Source organism: Anomaloglossus baeobatrachus, chromosome 6, assembly GCF_048569485.1.
Source record: "Anomaloglossus baeobatrachus isolate aAnoBae1 chromosome 6, aAnoBae1.hap1, whole genome shotgun sequence".
NCBI lineage: Eukaryota > Metazoa > Chordata > Amphibia > Anura > Aromobatidae > Anomaloglossus > Anomaloglossus baeobatrachus.
The window spans coordinates 290,643,413-290,665,107 of NC_134358.1; the positions used below are offsets into that span (position 1 = coordinate 290,643,413).

The following is a 21,695-nucleotide window of genomic DNA, read 5'->3' on the forward strand; positions in this document are numbered from 1 at the left end:
GGAGAACGAAGAGTAAATAAAGGTACAGAAGCTTTAATAGAAAAACCAAAGGATCCCATTTTTTGTTTTTTTTCTCAACTATCGCGTTGTGCCAAAGTAAAAAATTACATACAGCAGCCACATAGCTAGTCTAGTGTTCATATAGCCCCCGCTAATCACTACAAAGGTTTTCTCAGTGGTGCTCATAGAATTTGTTATTCATAGTTTTTTAGGCAAAAAATCCCCTCCATAATACAGCGTGTAAAGATATTTTACTGCACCATATGGCTCTGTAGTAGGGCCCCAAAGACTCCAAACAACTTGGAGGTAATATGATCTAGCGCACGCTAGGGAAGTAATAAACAGGGCTACCGGCAAACAGAATTTTTTTTTTCAATGATACACCAGCAGGACAACCAGTGGGAACTCTATCTCCTAAATTTTGGCAAGTGCAAAGGAGTTTTTCTCTGCTATTAAATAAGTTGACTGCTTCCTTCAATGGCATCTTGACTTTCACAGGCTGGTCAGCTATCACACCTGAGACTGCCGAATACCTGGACTGTATAGTGAATGTAAACAGTCTATACACCCCAGTTAAAATGCCAGATTTTGGCCATGTAAAAAATTCATACCAAGAAGAATAATTTCAGAACTTTTTTTACCTTTTAATGTCACCTTTATCCTGCACATATCCATTGAGAAACAAACTAAAATCTTTTTTAAGGGGGGAATAAAAAAAACTAACAATGTGGTTACATAAGTATGAATTCCCTCTTAGGGTGAGTTCCCACAGTGCGTTTTTCGCGCCGTTTTTGCGAGTTTTTCGGGTGCGTTTTTGGCCTCAATACTGCATGACTTTGCTTCCCCAGCAAAGTCTATGAGTTTTCATTTTTGCTGTCCGCACACAACTTTTTTTTTAAGCTGCGTTTTTGAGCTTAAAAAAAAAAATGGACATGTCAATTCTTTCCTGCGTTTTTCTGCGTTTTCCCCCCATGCAATGCATTGGAAAAACACAAAAAAACGCAGAGATCAAAAACGCAGAGATCAAAAACGCAGCAAAACGCAGCCAAAAACGCACCAAATCGCGGTAAAAACGCATGCTTTTTTTTTGCCGCGGGTGCGTTTTTGTGCGTTTTTAGCGGCTAAAAACGCAGCGTCAAAAAAATGCAGCATGTGCACATAGCCTTATAATTGGGGATGTGGTTGTGTTCAGAATTAGCCAATCACATTTATACTTGTGATAAATAGTAGTCAGTATACAGCTACCATCAGTTGAAGTGATTCTAATTGACCCCATATAAAGTTTAGCTGTTCTATTACGATTTATCTGATATTTTCTTAATTGCATTTTACAGGAAAAGCCATGGTCTGTAAACAGCTTACAACACAGCAAAGGGATCTCATTATTGAAAGTGATTAATGTGGAGAAAGGTGCAAAAAAAATTTCAAGGCATTACATACATCGTGTAACACTATCAATACGGTCATCAAAAAGTGACTTAAATTTAGACAGTCAAAAGGAAAAAAGCTATCCGCAGCACTACTCTAAAGGGCCAAGTCCGGTCATGCAGTCCACATAGGGATGCATGTCCAGTATCCAAGGAGTCAACCTGGAGTTAGCATAGATCAATGAAGAATTACAAAGTCCAGCAAAGGTATACTGTATGCTTGAGAAAAACCTACATAGATCAAAATGTTGCACCATGGCAGAATAGAGAATATTGGATAGTTCACCTTTGCTGGACATTAAGTTTGGACAGTGAAATTACCTAGAACTGGACATCTCTCAAACATTGATGAAAAGACGAGAATCCGCATTAAAGCAGCTGCAGAACTTCCTGGCAAGTCCTGGTTGTGTACTGTATGTGACAACAATCTCCCATATTGCCCGCCTAATCCACCTCTACCCTCGCTACACCCCAGCCTCGCCACTCTGCCAATCCCTTCACTGGCTTCCCATCACCTAATGACTCCAGTTCAAAACATTAACAATGACATACAAAGCCATGCACAACCTGTCTCCCCCCTACATCTGTGACCTAGTCTCCCGGTACCTACCTGCACGCAACCTCAGATCCTCACAAGATCTCCTTCTCTGCTCCTCTCTTATCTCCTCTTCCCACAATCGCGTACAAGATTTCTCCCGTGCATCCCCCTTACTCTGGAATGCTCTACCTCAGCACATCAGACTCTCACCTACCGTGGAAAGCTTCAAGAGGAACCTCAAGACCCACCTCTTCCACCAAACCTACAACCTACAATAGCCCTCAGTCCAGTAGACCACTGTGCAACCAGCTCTGTCCTCACCTATTGTACCATCACCCATTCCCTGTAGACTGTGAGCCCTCGCGGGCAGGGTCCTCTCTCCTCCTATACCAGTCTGTTTTGTACTGTTAATGATTGTTGTACGTATACCCTCTTTCACTTGTAAAGTGCCATGGAATAAATGGCGCTATAATAATAAATAATAATAATAATACTGTTCATATCTCTGCCCTGCAGTGTAGGGTGGCAAGGCAGAACCCTTTTATTACAAAAAAACAAACATTCAACCTCAGATATGTTTTACCAAAACCTACTTCATGTCTGTCACAAGCATGTGGAAAAACGTTTTATGGTCTGATGAATATTGAAGACATCTAAAAGATGCAGGGGGATATATGACTTTTTATACTGAACCACATGCTGGAAGAATCTGATAGGAGAGGAGTAATGTTATTTAAATAGGGCTGTATGTTTCAAGGGACTGAATAGTGAAAAGTAATGTTATTTACATAGGATTGTATGCTGGAAAGGGTTGAAAGGTGGAGAGTAATGCTTTTTATTAGCCTATGCATTGAAGGGAGCCAAAGATGGGGGGTTATGTCTCTTTTCATGGACCGTGTGTTGCAGGAAGTAAAATGGAGGTGAGTGATATTTTGCACCTGGGACTTTGTTGGAAGCGACTAAAGTGGGGAGTGATGCTATTAACATGCGACTGTGTTTTGAAGGAAGAGGGGGAAATAATCTACAGAATGGGACAGAACGGTAGGCATGAAGCTACGGCCTTAGCGCTACTAGAAATGAACAAACTTTTTTCTCTAACCTTTTCCTTCTCGTGACATCAGCGACGTTTCGATTCTTTTTCACATGAAACCACTATTCAAACTAGTTGTCTCATAGAGCATCTTTTGTGTGGCCTGGAAGTCACTTTTTGTAATCCTTTGTGGGTCTCATAGGATTGCAGAGAGAAAATCAACTTTTGGTCCACTGAGAGGAGATGCTGTATGAATCAGTTAATCCAAAATGTGGGTACAAGAAACAAGAGAAGACCAGAAGGGTGCTAAGATGGTGATCAGTAAGTATATGATCCCATATATGAGGGGCAAACATATCATTGGTGCAACCTGTGTGGGTGTACAGGGTCCCAAGAGGTTAGGAGACCCATTTCTACCTGCACAGCAGGAAGAATTGTGTATTATGATGATCTATTCAACTCCAAAGGGCCCATATATTTTTCTTGACCAATAAGTATATGGACACATGCAACATCAACATTTTCCTTGGGATTGTTTAAAAAAAAAAAAAAAAGAAAAAAAGTGTGTCACCACAAAATGACTGTTCATACCAAGCACAGCAGCTTAATGCAACTTTGCAGTGATCCAGCAGTTCAGTGTACCTTCCCATTTTTATGCTCTCCATATCCATGTTCTCCTGACCCCTATAAAGCCAAAGCTGTCAATCACGGAAGAAGACAGTTCACACTAATGAAAAACAGGTGCATGAGTGCATGTGCTTGGTTTAAAAAGTAATTTATGCTGACCAATTAATTGCCTTTAACCAATCTATAGCTACATATTACTATAGTAGTTATGTTACAATTTCTGGTGACTGACAATCACCATACCATGCACGCCTGATTTTGGTTTGCAATGTATTCCTCCTGTTGGTAGCTGTTCACATTCAGTTACCTCACCCCTTTCCACAGGCAATGCTAATTAAGCACCATACTTGGATCTGGTCCGCCTTTATCAATGGTTGCTGTCTGGCACTGGGAGGGTCAGTTCTGATATAGTCCTGGTATGTGTAGAGCTTGCTCCACATACTGGGACCTGGGCTGGCCTCTATCCATAATTGCCTCTTTTGCAGCATGGAAGCGGCTATATACAGGTTACAGGTATGTGTGCGCCATTATGGTTCTGCTTTTAACTTTATCTAGGAGGCCGCATGGCACATGAAATACATAATATAGGTTAGGACACCCCTATTGAGATTTGCCGTGACGTTGGCAGGGGTGGCTCAAAGAATTGATCAATTATTTGCTAAAAATCTCATTTTTTTTTATTATAGTACAGTTGGAATAAATCTGTGGATTTGCACTTTTTATATGATGCATGCCAATTTCTGATCGTGCTGGCTCCTTTTTCTCAGCTACATATTACTGACTACCTTGCAACCACAACCTTTTTCACTTTTTTCAATTCACTTATTTTTCCAAGCAAAAAAACCTCCATTTTTCTCCAACATGGCAGGAATTTTCTTCCCATACTTCCCCCTGTATGCATCGGGGCCCCTTCATCACTCCCTCACTCAGTGCACGAGCCTTGCTGCTTTTTTCCCAGACCTTTGAACTCGCATCACCTTTCATCATGAGAAGCCGCTCACTCCTCTCACACCACGCATGCGCTCTACAACTTTTTCCCACGGTCTGAACTCACATCACCTTTCACTACAGGGAACCCGCTCCTTGTGCATGCGCCTCTTCCTCTGCCCATAATACGCGCACACTGCTTTCTAGGAAACAACCTGTTCCTTTACATTCCCTACACTGTCTTGTCCTGAAAGGGAGGGAATGTCCAAAGCACCTCATTTAAAAATATTTAAAAATATGAAATAGAAAATAAAATGAACGAGAAAATCTTGAGGACACCCTCTTTGAGCTACTGTTTTTCAGTATTCTCCCAGGGCAGAGTAATGGTCAGGGAGGTAGCCTCCCGTCCTTTCCCAACACTTTCTCCGCAGGTTCAAATCCTGGCTCCCCCCCCCTTTTTTTCCACAAATCTCCCCTGTTCTCTTTCTTTTTCTATTCTTACCAAGAAAAATACCCAATTTTTGTTGTTGACAAAACACTTTTATTATGGGTTTACTATCATTCCACTTTGCACGACAGAAATATTTCTTTTTCATTCAATGTGCAAAAGCATTTAGGATTTGGGCTTTTTTTCGATCATGACGTAGCTCTGCTCCTCGTGGCTATGAGTCATGGGGAGATGAGGTCATTCCCAGGAACGTGGCCTCACCTGGAAACTTTTATTTAAATCCTTGTTTTTTCTGTATTGGTATGTTTCTTTACCCTGAAGAAGGCGGACATGCCTTTGAAACACGTTGGAATGGCTCAATAAAAGAATACCCTTTCAATACTCCAGCTTTGTGGTTTATAGCGCGGCATGAAACCCGTCTTCTACTTTCCGATTTTATTGCAACCACAAAGGCAGACAACACTTTAAAAGGTTTTTTCCACTTTAAGTACACCCTAAACACTCTTATATACCTATGCCCATGGGCTATATAATCATACTATAGTGTTATTATTTGGTCACAGTATGTTGGTACGGTTTAGGTATGGTGGTATTTGGTTACTGCCCGGTGGTGTTCTTCACTCATGGTAGGGTTGTATTTAGATATTATACAGTAGTTCTTTAGTTATGATATTTGTCACTATATTGTGATTATTATTTACATTTATTGATTGTGCCATCCAAGAATGTTTATTTTTATGATAGAACTACTGATGATCAGTTTTAGCATTTTCTGTAACATCTGTGGCGAATTCTGCCTTGTTTGTTTCTGCTTCGGCCACTAGGTAGCTCCACAACCTTTTGTGGGTGATGTTTGACAGCATCAGTCCTGTTTTATCCCTAGGAGTTTTGGTTCCACTAGAACAGGGAACTATGGGGTAAATTGTCTGGTGTTGATTATTCCTTTCTGAGACTCCTCAGGGATGGGTGGTGGTTTAAGGGGGGCAGGCAGCTATTTAAACTCCTGGGTCTTTAATTTCCACTGCCAGTCAATTACTTTTGCTACCTGGCTTGTGCTAGCTCTTGTTTATATTGTTTTCCTGATTTCTCCTGTTTTCTGACCTCAGCTGAATTTTGACCATCCTCTTGTTTTACGATTCTTTTCATGACATGATGCCTTGGCTCTGACACTGTTTGGTGACCCTGCCTGCCTCTTGTATGCTCCTCTAGACGACATCCCTTCCGTGGAAGCAATCCACTGCACTCCGTTGTAACATCAGATCCCTGTACAAGGGTTAAAGGGTGAAGGTAGGAGTTCCTCTGGAATCTGCCAGATGAAGTGGCTTGTGCCAACCAGTGTCAGACTGGGATGGCAGGGGCCCACTAGTAACATTGACTCTGGAGCCTACTCATCAACTACATACAAACACTACATACACAAATTTACCTATGCTTCTATATAATAATATGCTGAGTAGTTTGTAAAATGAATGATGAGATGCTTCCTTAATCCCTACAAAGTAAAACAAGTCTATTGTGCCAACTACTGAATATGTTGGGGGTAAATCACACACTACTGCAAAGAGGGGCCCACCAGCGAATTCTCCTGTCCTCCTGTGGGCCAGTTTGAGACTGTGCCAAGTCTGTTTAAGGCAGTCTTTTTGAGCCTGTGGCCTCCGACAACCATGACATTTTCTGGTTGATTATTAATATTTTGCTTTATTAAAATGGCAATTATCATTAGGTCACCCAAGAATGAGAACATAAAAATAATTGAGTTTTCAGTCTCTGTCCTGAAAGGAAGTGTGGGTGGTATGGCTCGTATCTAATAGGTATGAAAGAAATGAAGAACTAAGAAAAACATGTGGTAGATAAATGAAGCAACATCACTGCAAGGTTACGGGACTTTTTCCATGTAAATTGTTTTTTGAATTTCTTCTTTGGCGGCAATAGGTCTAATATATGTTAGTGTTGCCAGTTGGACTGCAATGACTGCTGCATTTTTTGTCTTTGCCTCCTTCTAATGCTGGCGTTCTTCCCAGCTTCTGAAACAGAACCTACTTGCGCATGGACTTGGATACAAACACAGTGCTCATGCAGTCACCTGTCAGCTGCCAGACACAGCTGCCGCTCTTTATCACTGTCATTTCATCTCATGATTTCCCGTTCTGTACAGATGACTACGGTACTAACCTTATCCTGTTGTGTAGTAAATATGTGGTGAGGCAACCCTATGTGGCCATACCTATGACCAGCCTCCAGACCCACCTCCTAAAGGGCACAGTCTCAGGTTGCACATTTCCCAATCTGCAACTTTAGACCACTGAAACAATCTACATGTGAGTAAATAGTAAATACCATTAGGTAACGATTCCAGTTATCCTTCGGAGAAGGCTCGATGAATATGAAAAATCAAGGGGTTATTATGGTGTGGATCATGGTAGGAAATCGTAGTTTAGATATCAATCTTAGCTTCAGGCAACTGTACTATTTGACATTTTTGCTACCACCTCTAAAGGGGGCTTTACACGCTACGACATCGCTAATGCGAAGTCGTTGGGGTCACGGAATTGGTGACGCACATTCGGCCGTATTAGCGATGCCGTTGCGTGTGACACCGATGAGCGATTTTGCATCGTTGCAAAAACGTGCAAAATCGCTCATCGGTGACATGGGGGTCCATTCTCAAAAATCGTTACTGCAGCAGTAACGAGGTTGTTCCTCGTTCCTGTGGCAGCACACATCGCTCCGTGTGACACCGCAGGAACGAGGAACCTCTCCTTACCTGCCCCCCGGCCGCTATGCGGAAGGAAGGAGGTGGGCGGGATGTTACGTCCCGCTCAGCTCCGCCCCTCCGCTGCTATTGGGCGGCCGCTCAGTGACGTCGCTGTGACGCCGCACGGACCGCCCCCTTAGAAAGGAGGCGGTTCGCCGATCACAGCGACGTCGCCGGGCAGGTAAGTATGTGTGACGGGTCTGGGCAATGTTGTGCAGCACGGGCAGCGATTTGCCCGTGTTGCAGAACAGATGGGGCGGGTACCCACACTAGCGATATCGGGACCGATATCGCAGTGTGTAAAGCCCGCTTAAGGCTAGTTTCACACTTGCGTTGTTTTGACGCAAACGGAATCCGTCACTAATGTAGTACAGTTCATTTATTTACATTGGAAGCGCGTTACTATGGCGCGTGTGTGTGTCATGCAGTACCCGCTTGTGTCCACATGATGTCGCGCTTCCACTGTAAATAAATGAACTGTACTACATCAGTGACGGAACCCGATTCCGTCAAAATAGCGCAAATGTGAAACGGCCCTAAGTAGCCTTGAATGAAATGGTGATGATAATGAAAGTTAAAGGAAATTTCCGCTTTTACGAATGTTTTATTTTTAAAACACATCAAAGATGAAAAATAAAGCAACTTTGAGTACCGCTACTATATAGAACACTATCTTCATGGTTACAGACTATAAACAATGTGTGCAGTCTAATCCTGCAGTCATAATCTCTTCTGTTTGTTTCCTGTTTCTTGTTTGTAATTTTACCACAATACTGAGGTCAGACTACAAGGGTTTTTGTGTGCAGTCGTCGACTTACATAGGTCAGATGTTTGGACCATCATTGGGTTCTAAACCCTATGAAGACATAGAAAATTCCCCCCTCCCTCTTCTTTGTGTAGTACTGACCACCCCCCCCCATCCTGTACTAAAGTCCCCCATCCTGAGCCACTTCCTGGTAAATATGTCCCCCATTCTGGTGAATAACTTCATGACTTTATCCTGGACTATATGGCCCCGTCCTGGTAAACGTCCCCATAATGGCCCCATCCCGGTATACATGTTACCCCTTAAGGAACTGATATAGACAATGTTCTAAAAATTGTATAACTGAATGTAGTATGATAAAAAAAAAAAAACTCTTATGGAAACTTTGCCCTGGGCTAAAAAATGTGTTAAAGTCCCATATTTCTGGCACATTTCTCTCCAGATACGAATATTAGCACATGAAGTAGATGCATCTTGTCAATATCAGGAAGATTATGAAATCGTGTTTGTTTTGTCAACGTGGACTTTTCCAGTGAACTAAAGATTACGCTAAATCTCTTCATTACCCAAGGACATGTTCTAGGTACATAAAAGCCATAAACTTAGTCATCAGATCTATTTGTTCATTCTCACATGTTGCTACTGTACTTGAGGTGACTAAAGGGGGCTTTACATGCTGCGACATCGCTAATGCGGAGTTGTTGGGGTCACGGAATTTGTGACGCACATCCGGCCGCATTAGCGATACCGTTGCGTGTGACACCTATGAGCGATTTTGCATCGTCGCAAAAACGTGCAAAATCGCTCATCGGTGACATGGGGGTCCATTCTCAAATATCGTTACTGCAGCAGTAACGAAGTTGTTCCTCGTTGCTGCGGCAGCACACATCGCTATGTGTGACGCCGCAGGAACGAGGATCCTCTCCTTACCTGCCTCCCGGCCGCTATGCAGAAGGAAGGAGGTGGGCGGGATGTTACGTCCCGCTCATCTCCGCCCCTCCGCTTCTATTGGGTGGCCGCTCGGTAACGTCGCTGTGACGCCGCACGGACCGCCCCCTTAGAAAGGAGGCGGTTCGCCGGTCACAGCGACGTCGCCGGGCAGGTAAGTATGTGTGACGGGTCTGGGCGATGTTGTGCGGCACGGGCAGCGATTTGCCTGTGTCGCACAACAGATGGGGGCGGGTACCCACGCTGGCGATATCGGGACCGATATTGCAGCGTGTAAAGCCCGCTTAAGGCTCTGGGTACTGAATGGACAACGATTTGTAAAACACAAAACTATTAAACAGGTATGATTGCCAGGAAAATTCATCATCGCCAGCATGGAAATTGTCATGTTTCCCCTTTTTAGTGACAGAGGTTTATAAGCCTCATGAATAGATGGTACTATTTGGAGTAGTGTCTTTTATGGAGGCATTGTGTCTGGCATGAGAGCCGTTGTGGCTGCCATGGTGGAATTTTGGCTGGTATGAAGCAATATGGCTATCATTGTGGCAAACTGGAAATTATGTAGGGCAATCAGTGGCTGTCAAGAGTAGTGATGAGTGAATAGTAAAATATTCATGTTCGGATTATTCATACCGAATACCTAGTAGTATTCCAAAAAAGGAGGGGAGCCAGCACTGCTTATGAATGGCATGCAACAATGAAGAAATAAAAAGTGTAATATTCACAAATTCATTCCTACTGTAACAATTCAATGAGATTTTTTGCAAATGATTGATCAATGATTTGAGCCCCCCTGCCTGTCACGGCAAATCTCTATAGGGGGGTCCCTAACGCTATATTATAAATTATTATGTACCATAAGGTCTCATATAATGAGCAGGACCATATGAAAACACCACTTACCCGAGACATGTCTGAACCGCTCCCATGCTGCCAGGACTGACAACCGCGAATAAAGGCAGCCCAGGTGCCAGTATGTGTGGCAGAGCCACACACACCAGCACAATGTCAGGACTGGCCCTCACAGTGCCAGACCAGCAAACATGGATGAGGGCGGAACAAGGTTCAGGCAGGTGGTGTTTAAATAATGATGCCTTGGAGCAGGAGGCGATGGCTGTGTGAACAAGCACCAAACTGAATTTTGATGGCGACAGAAGGAATTTGCAAACCACACTGGGCATGCACGGCAAGGTGGCGGTCAACCACCTGACCAGTAAACGCAAAGAGGAGGGGAGCCAGCACTGCTTATGAATGGCATGCAACAATGAAGAAATAAAAAGTGTAATATTCACAAATTCATTCCTACTGTAACAATTCAATGAGATTTTTTGCAAATGATTGATTAATGATTTGAGCCCTCCTGCCCCGTCACGGCAAATCTCTATAGGGGGGTCCCTAACGCTATATTATAAATTATTATGTACCATAAGGTCTCATATAATAAGCAGGACTATATTAAAAGCATCATTATTTAAACACCACCTGCCTGAACCTTGTTCCGCCCTCATCCATGTTTGCTGGTCTGGCACTGTGAGGGCCAGTCCTGACATTGTGCTGGTGTGTGTGGTTCTGCCACACACACTGGCACCTGGGCTGCCTTTATTCGCGGTTGTCAGTCCTGGCAGCATGGGAGCGGTTCAGACATGTCTCGGGTAAGTGGTGTTTTCATATGGTCCTGCTCATTATATGAGACCTTATGGTACATAATAATTTATAATATAGCGTTAGGGACCCCCCTATAGAGATTTGCCGTGACGGGGCAGGGGGGCTCAAATCATTGATCAATCATTTGCAAAAAATCTCATTGAATTGTTACAGTAGGAATGAATTTGTGAATATTACACTTTTTATTTCTTCATTGTTGCATGCCATTCATAAGCAGTGCTGGCTCCCCTCCTTTTTTCTAGTAGTATTCCAGTATTCGTCACAATTAAAGAACCTAATGCAAGTCAATGGGGAACCTCATTATTTTCTTGAAGATTCCTCAGAAAAATTCTCTGTTTTTTTTCATGTATGTGGTAAATTACGGACATGTGACTAGACCTTTAGAAACGTGGTGGTAAATAACCACTGTGACACCTGTCATTACTCATCAGTATAGGCCACATTCCCTAATAGCCATGCTGTATGCATTACACTATTTCCTCCGACTGGCATACCATCCAGATTTTACACATGTGAGCCATAGTGTGAATGTCAAACACCTTTTGACAAGCATGGTGTAAAGTATAGGACATTAACACAGTCAATGAACAGATAAATCCATGATGTTTGCCTATCACTTTCACCCATGAGCATATTTGGATTATAATGAGAAATCTGGGCTACCACCTGGGGTCTGGAGCTCTGGGGTACCCATGGCCAGATTGCCATTATGTTTTGTAGGGCAACACATATTCACCTCCCTCCCGTTCCCCCGGCGCAAATCTCCAAGCAGGGAGCTTTCCTGGAATCACGCTGCCGGCAATACAGAATGGCAGAGCAGCTATAGAGGAGCTCCTGTGATTAGCATGATAATGTCATCAGCTGGTGCCAGCATGTGTGATTCAGCATCAAGAAGTGGAGCCCCTGGGGAATGTGTGCTCGTGTTTATCTTTCTATATGTGTGTCGGATGCGTGGGGGCTCCAACTGTATAGATAGAGCTGTTTGGAGGCTCATGCTGCATATAGGAGGCTATGTGAGGGATCCTGCTATATATAGGAGGCTGTCTGGATGCTCATGCTGTATATAGAAGGCTATGTGGGGGCTCTTGCTGTAAATAAGAGGCTATGTGGGGCCTCATGCTGTACATAGGAGGCCATGTGGGGGCTAATACTGTGTATAACAAGCTATGTTATATATAAGGACATGTGTGGGGGCTCATGCTGTATAAGGAGGCTATGTGGGGGCTCATGCTGTATATGGAAGGCTATGTAGGGGCCAATGCATAGGATCTACGTTGGGGATAATGCTGACTATAGAGAGCTATGTGTGGAGCTCATGCTGTATATAAGAAGTTATGTGGGGGCTCATACAGGATAAAGGGGGTTATGTAGAGAGAGGCTCATACTGTATACAGAGGCTATGTGGGGGCTCATACTGTGTATATAGAGGGTGCTGTGTGTGGGCTTATGCTGTATATAGGAGGGTATAGGCATACTTAATTCTGCTCAATATTAAGTTATACAATTATTATTAAATAATAATTATAATTAAGTTAATATTGAGCAGAATTTCTGTCTTCTGGTTCAGTCGCAGTCTCTCATGTGGCCCCTTGGGAAAATTAATTTCCCACCCCTGCTCTATTATGTATAGCACTGTCATGTTTAGCGCTGTATAAAAGGAAAAAAATTGCATGCCATTGTCTTTTTCATTTTGCATCTGCAGATGTATACCTGTGTGTTAATCATGTGATCTATCGAGGGTATCGTGTGACGTCACATGACACATCGGTGCTCCACCCCTTCTAAACTGCACTCTTAGGCTGTGTGCGCACGTTGCGTCGTGTCCCTGCAGAAATTTCTGCAGCGATTTAACAGCACATGTGCGCGTCAAATCGCTGCAGAAACACTGCATAATGGATGCGGTGTTTCTGCAGAAAAAAAGCCGATTTCATGCGCTATGGCTGCTGCCCCACCATAGACAGAGTCGTAGCTGCATCCAGAACGCACAAATTAATTGACATGCATCTTTTATGAACGCACGGATTTGGGGCAAAATTTTAGCACCCAAATCGCTGCGTTCATAAAAGCAACGTGCGCACGACTCATGCACAATCTACATAGACTGTGTAGGGGACGCAGGACGCATGCATTTACACTGCAGTGCTATATGCACCGTAACTGCATGAAATTCGGCAACGTGCGCACGAGCCCTTAATCCGCCTCTGCACATGAGCCATATGCTAAACATGCTGGTTAGGTTTTGTGACATTATAAATGCTTTTCCACAAGCATAATGAGAAGATACTTCAAGTATTATGAGATAAAGCAATGGCTAATTTTATAAAAGAAATTATAAAAATGATTAAAAAAAAATCTCAAAGCAAAAACAATATAAAACTGTATGTTTAGCAATCAGTTGTTAGTTTTTGCTTTTAACAGTTCACATGTGACTGTCTGGCATTGGTAACACCTCCTAAATTATTTGTAGTAGTTTTTATAAAAGTCCTAAAATATTACCAAAAAATATAAAATGATGTACTATCACATCCAGCAGTACGCAGCCCTTAAGGCCACGTCTCACTAAGCAACATCGCTAGCAACATCGCTGCTGAGGCACAACTTTTGTGACGTAACAGCGATGTTGCTAGCGATGTTGCTGTGTGTGACATCCAGCAACAACCTGGCCCCTGCTGTGAGGTCGTTGGTTGTTGCTGAATGTCCTGGGTCATTTTTTAGTTGTTGCTGTCCTGCTGTGAAGCACAGATCGTGTGTGTGACAGCGAGACAGCAACAACTAAATGTGCAGTGAGCAGGAGCCGGCTTCTGCGGACGCTGGTAACCAATGTAAATATCGGGTAACCAAGAAGCCCTTTCCTTGGTTACCTGATATTTACCTTCGTTACCAGCGTCCGCCGCTCTCACTGTCAGTGCCGGCTCCCTGCTCCCTGCATACGTAGCCAGACTACACATCGGGTAATTAACCCGATGTGTACTCTGGCTAGGAGTGCAGGGAGCCAGCGCTAAGCGGTGTGCGCTGGTAACCAAGGTAAATATCGTGTTGGTTACCCGATATTTACCTTAGTTACCAAGAGCAGCATCACTTCCACGCGTCACTGCTGGCTGGGGGCTGGTCACTGGTTGCTGGTGAGATCTGCCTGTGTGACAGCTCACCAGCAAACCCGTGTAGCGACGCTCCAGCGATCCCTGCCAGGTCAGGTTGCTGGTGGGATCGCTGGAGCGTCGCTTAGTGTGACGGTACCTTTATACTAATGTAGCTTATCACACAGATAGAGAATGCTAACAACCAGTGTGACTTAATATGTTGGTTAAACATTCTTCAGAGATATGCTACATACCTAATAAGGCAGAATGTATACAGCACTTTAATTACAACCTTGGTGACACTGAAAAACATTACCTAATTCTTATCAATCTCCATTGTGTATGCACTTTAATTCCATGATGGGATCTGCAGAAACTACCATTTGTATCAGAAAATGATTAATATCACACATAAAAAAAGTGAGCATTTCAGAGATCTAAATTTTACAGACCTGAAATCTATGGGTCTATGTACTATCTGGATGCCTCATATGGGAATAATGGAAAATTAAATTGAAATTTGTAATGAAGTGAGTGAGACCCCCTTCATGGTTCAAGGGCTGACTCCAGAGATGCTCTCAGTGTCTAAGGCTATGTTCACACAGTGCATTTTTCGCGGCATTTTTGCGCGTTTTTCGGGTGCGTTTTTGGCCTCAAAACTGCAGGACTTTGCTTCCCCAGCAAAGTCTATGAGTTTTCATTTTTGCTGTCCGCACACATCTGTTTTTTTTACCTGCGTTTTTGAGTTAAAAAAAAAAAATGGACATGTCAGTACTTTCCTGCGTTTTTCTGCATTTTCCCCCCATGCAATGCATTGGAAAAACGCAGCAAAACGCAGAGATCAAAAACGCAGCAAGAAAACGCACCAAATCGCGGCAAAAACGCATGCGTTTTTTGATGCGTTTTTTTCGACGCAGGTGCGTTTTTGTGCGTTTTTAGCGGCCAAAAACGCACAAAAAAGCAGCGTCAAAAAGACGCAGTGTGCGAACCTAGCCTTACTGTGAGCTGCACTGCAAAATCTGAGATTTTTACTGCCTATAGAGTTAAATAGTATTCTTCTTTACAGGCATATTGTACTGGTAATTAGTGATACATCTCTATATGAAATCTATATACCAGTGTATTGGTAAAATAAAAGTCAAAACATTTTTTTTCACACAAAATAAATAATTAGTGTTTAATATGTTTTAAAAAAATAAACATCATAAACCAGTAAAAAAATGGAAATATGTTGTATTTCTGTGATTGTAACAACCCCTACACTATGGTGAACAGAATACTTATAGTGATCAATAAATGACATATAAATTATGTGATTGTTGCGGTTTTTTCTCCATTAAATCCATAAAAAAGGTTAACACCAATGTAATAATGCTTACAGATGTGTCCGGTAAAATGGCATTTAAAAAATTAAAGTCTGTCTTACAAGACTACAAAACCTTGCCTGTTACAACTATAAATACCTAAACCAAAAAAAAAATCATCTGATCTTCTAAATAAGAGCATTACAAAGATGTTGCTGTGTATAAGTATGTGTTTATGTATGTACGTATCTCATTTATGCATGTGTGTACTATGTATATGCATAAGTAATGTGTAAATGTGCCTGTATTATGTCTTACCAAATGCACATATTATATTGTTCCTAATGTGAATTTACACTAAAATGTGCACGTGTTTTAACGTTGGCACCTAATGATAGTTGGGCCGAAACACAAATCCTGCACAAGGTCCCTTTACTGTCAGTGTCCATGCTTTTTGTGTGTTCTCCCCACCTTTATGTAGGTTTCTTCCAGGTACTCCAGTTTCTTCCCATACTCCAAAGACATACTGAATTTAGGCAGGTTTTTTGCCACTTAATCTGAGAGCAGCAGAACACAGGGACAGAGATCCTGATTACAGCGATGTATCACTTAATGGGCTGCTTAGTGTAGTTTGATAAAATCACTGTTTAATCAGCAGGAGATTATCATTAGTGGACTACTTGGCCTGCTGCAAGGTAGTCCAGCATATTCATGAGCTCTGTATAACTGCTAGATCTGCAGCAGACAAAACATTGATTTTATCAACATGACAACAAGCAGCTCAGTAAGTAACACATCGCAGGAATCAGGGTCTCTGTCTCTACAATATGCTGCTGTCAGATGAGGTAGCAAAACCCTGGTGACAGATCGTGCTGCATAAGCAAGCTTAATAAATACAAAAATAAAAACTAGACAGACTCCCTGCATTGTAAGATGTTATGACTGACATATAGCCATCATTGAGAATAGAATACCTCTCATCTAGTTCAAAGTCTTCACCGTCAGGCATTTGTGCCTTGTTCTCAAAGCCGTCTGTGCCAGTCAGTATAATCCAGGTATACAGTGTTCCTTCCAGTTAACCTTCAGCAGGGCTGCCCAGGTCGTGTAAGCTCGGCACTGTGAACGTGTTTACAAACCTCCTGTGTGTCGCCAGGCTTGAATGAAGCTGTGTGAGCATGCGGTGATTGGCTGGTATAAATATGCCTGTGACACTCCTGGGTATCATGAGCCGCCTGCTGCTGGCATCTTCTCCTCTGCTGTGACCAGGCTACACCACTGCTGGATTTTGTATTATGACAACGTCTACTTGAAGCCATACCAGGTTCTAATGCATTGACAAAGCCTTAATTATTTGTAGACCTGGACTCTGTCACCTGCCAATAAAGCAAAGTATATACTCAGAAGGTAATAAGTATAAAGAATTTATAGTCAGAGTTCAGCGCACGATTTCCGGTTCCCGAGCATTTCCGGCGCTCTGCACTAATGATATAATTGAATAGGTTTCATGTATCTCAACAATGTACAAAATGCCAATATACTCCTATAGAAAAAGATTAGGGTTTTAGTACTGTGAACAAAATCCTTGTTACCTAGAATGGTATCAACCTGGATCTGTGTCCATAGATTGCTGGTAGATGAAGAATCAATGGAAAAAGCAAAGGGTTAATGTGGCTTTTACATCTCTCTATTATAACTTGGACATATTGTGTGCCAGATTAGTATAGGCCCTAGAGCAGGGATGTTAAAGTCAAATACACAGAAGGCCAAAGTTAAAAACTTGAACAAAGTTGTGGGCTCCAACTAGTCCTCCATACAGAATAATGTGCCCCAACTAGTCCTCCATACAGAATAATGTGCCCCACACAGTCCTCCATACAGAATAATGGGCCCCACATAGTCGTCCATACAGAATTAATGTGCCCCCATAGACCTCCATACAGAACATTTGGCCCCCACATAGCCCTCCATACAGAATAATACGCCCCACATATCCCTCCATACAGAATAAAGTGCTCCACATACCTCTAAAAACAAAATAATGCGCCCCACATCGACCTCCATACAGAATAATGTGCCCCACGTAGTCCTCCATACAGAATGATGTGCCCCACATAATCCTCCATACAGAATACTACGCCCCACATAGCCCTCCATACAGAATAATGCGCCCCACATCGACCTCCATACAGAATAATGTGCCCCACGTAGTCCTCCCTACAGGATAATGTGCCCCACATAATCCTCCATACAGAATAATACGCCCCACATAGCCCTTCATACAGAATAAAGTGCCCCACATATCTCTAAAAACAGAATAATGCACCCCACATCGACCTCCATACAGAATAATGTGCCCCACATAGTCCTCCATGCAGAATGATGTGCCCCACATAATCCTCCATACAGAATAATGCGCCCCACGTAGTCCTCCATACAGAATGATGTGCCCCACATAATTCTCCATACAGAATAATACGCCCCACATATCCCTCCATACAGAATAATGCGCCCCACATCGACCTCTATACAGAATAAAGTGCCCCACATACCTCTAAAAACAAAATAATGAACCCCACATCGACCTCCATACAGAATAATGTGCACCACGTAGTCCTCCATACAGAATGATGTGCTCCATATATCACTCCATACAGAATAGCATCACAGGCCAAATAAAATCAGCCTACGGGTCAGATTTGGCCCGAGGGCCAGAGCTTGACATAAGTGCTCTTGAGCTTTTTTCTTACTGTCACGGTTCTGGTAATTTTTACAAGAATGGCACAAGGTGTTACTGCTCTCAAAAATACTAAAACCATTATGGAGACCTGGACCCACTAGAGCAATGGCATTTGTTAGGACTCATTTGGAGGTGTTTTATAATTAACCCGTCATAGCTGTCATTGCCACTGTGTGCTGCTGTACAGGTTTTGTAGGGTGTTGTTCATAGAAAGGTATTAACCTGCTAAGGACAGGCCCAGTTTGGTAATTACACAGCGATTACTATTATGTTTATATTTTATTTTCTTTTTGTAGGTTTTTTTGTAATTATTTTATATGCCAGCAGAGTACTTAAAATATAATAACAAGTTAGTTATAGAGGACAAACAAAAGACTGAGATATTAAACAGGCACTTCTCATCAGTGTTCACCAAGGAACTGACTGTACCAGGGATCATTCAACAAGTGAAAAATCAAAGGTCACCACCCGATATAATTAATTAATAATTAAGTACGCCTACGTCTGAGTAAATTAAACATTGACAAATCCACTGGGCCAGATGACATTCATCCACGAATATTGAGAGAATTGAGCTCCGTAATCGACAGTCCGCTGTATCTCATCTTTTTAGACTCGCTTGTAACAGGGTTGGTGCCTCAGGATTGGAGGATTTCTGATGTGGTACCGATATTTAACAAAGGTAAGAGGGTAGATCCAGGCAACTACCGTCCAGTAAGCCTGACATCAGTAGTATGCAAACTTTTTGAGGGCATTTTAAGGATTGACATGCAAAAATATATTGCAGAAAATAATATAATAACTGACAAACTGCATGGATTCATGAAAGATAAGTCGTGTTTAACCAACCTGTTGGGGTTCTATAAGGGGGTAAGTGCCAATCTGGATATTGGTAATGCAGCTGATGTGATATATTTGGACTTTGCAAAGGCATTTGATACTGTACCCCATAATAGCCTTATACTAAAGCTCCAGAAGCAAGGACTAGGGGAAACTATATGCAACTAGGTAAGGAATTGGCTAAAAGATAGGAAACAAAGAGTAGTCATAAATGGTACATTCTCTAAATGGGCTATAGTCAGCAGTGGGGTGCCGCAGGGATCTGTGCTAGGACCAATTCTTTTTAATCTCTTTATTAATGACCTTGTCGATGGGATTGATAGTAAAGTGTCAGTCTTTGCTGATGACACCAAACTATGTAGGATATTAAAAACTGACCTTGATAGTACAATATTACAAAAAGATCTGGATAAGATGTCAGAATAGGCAGATACTTGGCAAATGAGATTTACTGTTGATAAATGTAAAGTAATGCACCTAGGACGAAGTAGTCCTATAACTGCGTATACATTAAATGGAAGTAAACTCAGGACTACAGAACAGGAGAAGGACTTGGGTATTCTCATTACAAATAAGCTGAGCAGCAGCACTCAATGTCAAGCAGCAGCTGCAAAAGCAAACAAGATTCTAGGGTGTATAAAAAGAGAGATGAGATCCCGGTATCCCAACATATTGTTACCCCTCTATAAATCACTTGTAAGGCCACATCTGGAATATGGGATCCAGTTTTGGGCTCCACATTTTAAAAAGGACATTCAGAAGTTAGAGTCAGTTCAAAGGCGGCAACTAGACTACTACAAGGAATGGAAGGCCTCCCATATGATGAGAGGTTGAAACAGTTAGATATGTTTAGCTTAGAAAAAAGACGTCTCAGAGGAGATCTCATTTATATGTATAAATACATGTGTAGTCAATATTAAGGACTGGCACATGACTTATTTCTTCCAAAGATAATACTAAGGACCAGGGGGCACTCACTGCGAGTGGAAGAAAAGCGATTCCGGCAGCTAAATAGGAAAGGGTTCTTTACAGTTTGAGAAGTCAGGCTGTGGAATGCCCTACCACAAGAGGTAGTAATGGCAGATACTATAACAGCTTTTAAAAAAGGGCTGGATGATTTCCTCAGTACACACAACATTATTGGTTATAAATGACTTAGTGACCAAATGTAGAACTGGTGGAGGAAGGTTGAACTAGATGGACCTAGGGCTTTTTTCAACCTAAGTAACTATGTAACTATGCAGACCTCAGATCACTTACATAATACAATGGAATATTTCTTTATTATGTCTGTCAGCAGGGCCTGATAGGATACCATATTGTGGAGCTTGCCATAGCAAGCCAACAGGAGTTACATGGAGCGATTTGGTACTAGAAGAAGCCATTTTTGCTAACTTTAGATCTTTGCTAGCTACAAAGGCCACGTGGACACGTTAAGTATTTGGTGAGTTTTTTTACCTTCATATTTATAAACCAAAACCAGGAGTGGGATAATCAGAGGAAAAGTATAATAGAAACACCGGCACCATTTCTGTATTTATTACCCACTCCTGGTTTTGGCTACCAATACTAAGGTAAAAATGCACCAAATATTGAACGTGTACACATTGCCTTAGATACTAAAGTGAATGACCATGGAATTCGAGTGGATGGATCATATCAGAATGATCTCTAATCCTGCTCCAATCCGGGCCATAAGAGTAAGGTGTGAGAAGTATTAAAGATGGTTCCTGCTAGTTATGGTGCAGGCAAAGTGCTTATACCTTCACTATCACTACGCTGTATATAATCACATACATCACATACTAGTAGGAAGCATTTAGGTATATTTGGAATACTATAGAACATGATTAAATTTTTTCTTATATTATCTGACACTAAATCTTATGTCATCTAGAACCGAAGATATGCAGAGATATAGTAAGGGTTCTTTTACTTGTATGAGTGTTCGGCCCATAAGCATTTATGCTCCACTTAGATGAGCCGGCCAAGGCCACAAAACGACCACTCATCTGCTGTATACTGGCTGATCGGCAGTCATATAAAGGTCTGTTTAGACGGGCAGATCACACTTATATGTGCACAGAATGATGGCTAATAGAACATGATGTAATCGGCAGCACGTCACCTGTTTGTACGGGAGGATGTGCTGCTGAGAACAATGATTTTAAAGCCTCCTTAAAAAGAATCTCACTCACCGAACAAGTAATTGTTGGACAGTATAGAACTATAGATGGACGAATAATGGAGAAACAAGAAACTCTTATTTCCCAATTACTGGTCTTTCGGGCCCTTATTCTTATGTGCTCCAGTAAGGTATAAAATTATAATCCATTTTAGATGGGTATACTATGAGATTTCTGCTGTAGCTAGTACCTGGGTCACCTATAATTATAACATTTAGCAAATATAAAACTTCAACTGAGCACTTTGACAAAACATGCAAGTCACCATAGCAGTAGGAACATAAGTAAGCGTGGCCACTTCAGTGTAAATTCCTTTGTCCCTCATGACTGAAATGTCAATGTGATAAACCCTGGAATTAGACTTTATCTGCAAATGATCAAAGCTGTAGTGATTCTTCCAGCTAAGCCATGATGATC

At 42.1% G+C, this 21,695-nt stretch overlaps 1 protein-coding gene across 2 annotated transcripts in view; it reads right to left on the reverse strand.

The window, feature by feature from the left end:
* Positions 1-21,695, reverse strand: part of RETREG1 (reticulophagy regulator 1) — a 175,334-nt gene that overhangs the window by 74,466 nt on the left and 79,173 nt on the right. Inside the window, exon 1 of one of the 2 annotated variants that reach the window (XM_075314876.1) lies at positions 16,490-16,660. The exons of the other annotated variant lie outside the window; for it this stretch is intronic. Within the exon in view, the coding sequence (XP_075170991.1) occupies positions 16,490-16,524 (35 nt within the window). The 5' untranslated portion in view covers positions 16,525-16,660. Of the gene's footprint in view, positions 1-16,489; positions 16,661-21,695 lie in introns of those variants that run through there. 2 annotated transcript variants of the gene reach the window in all.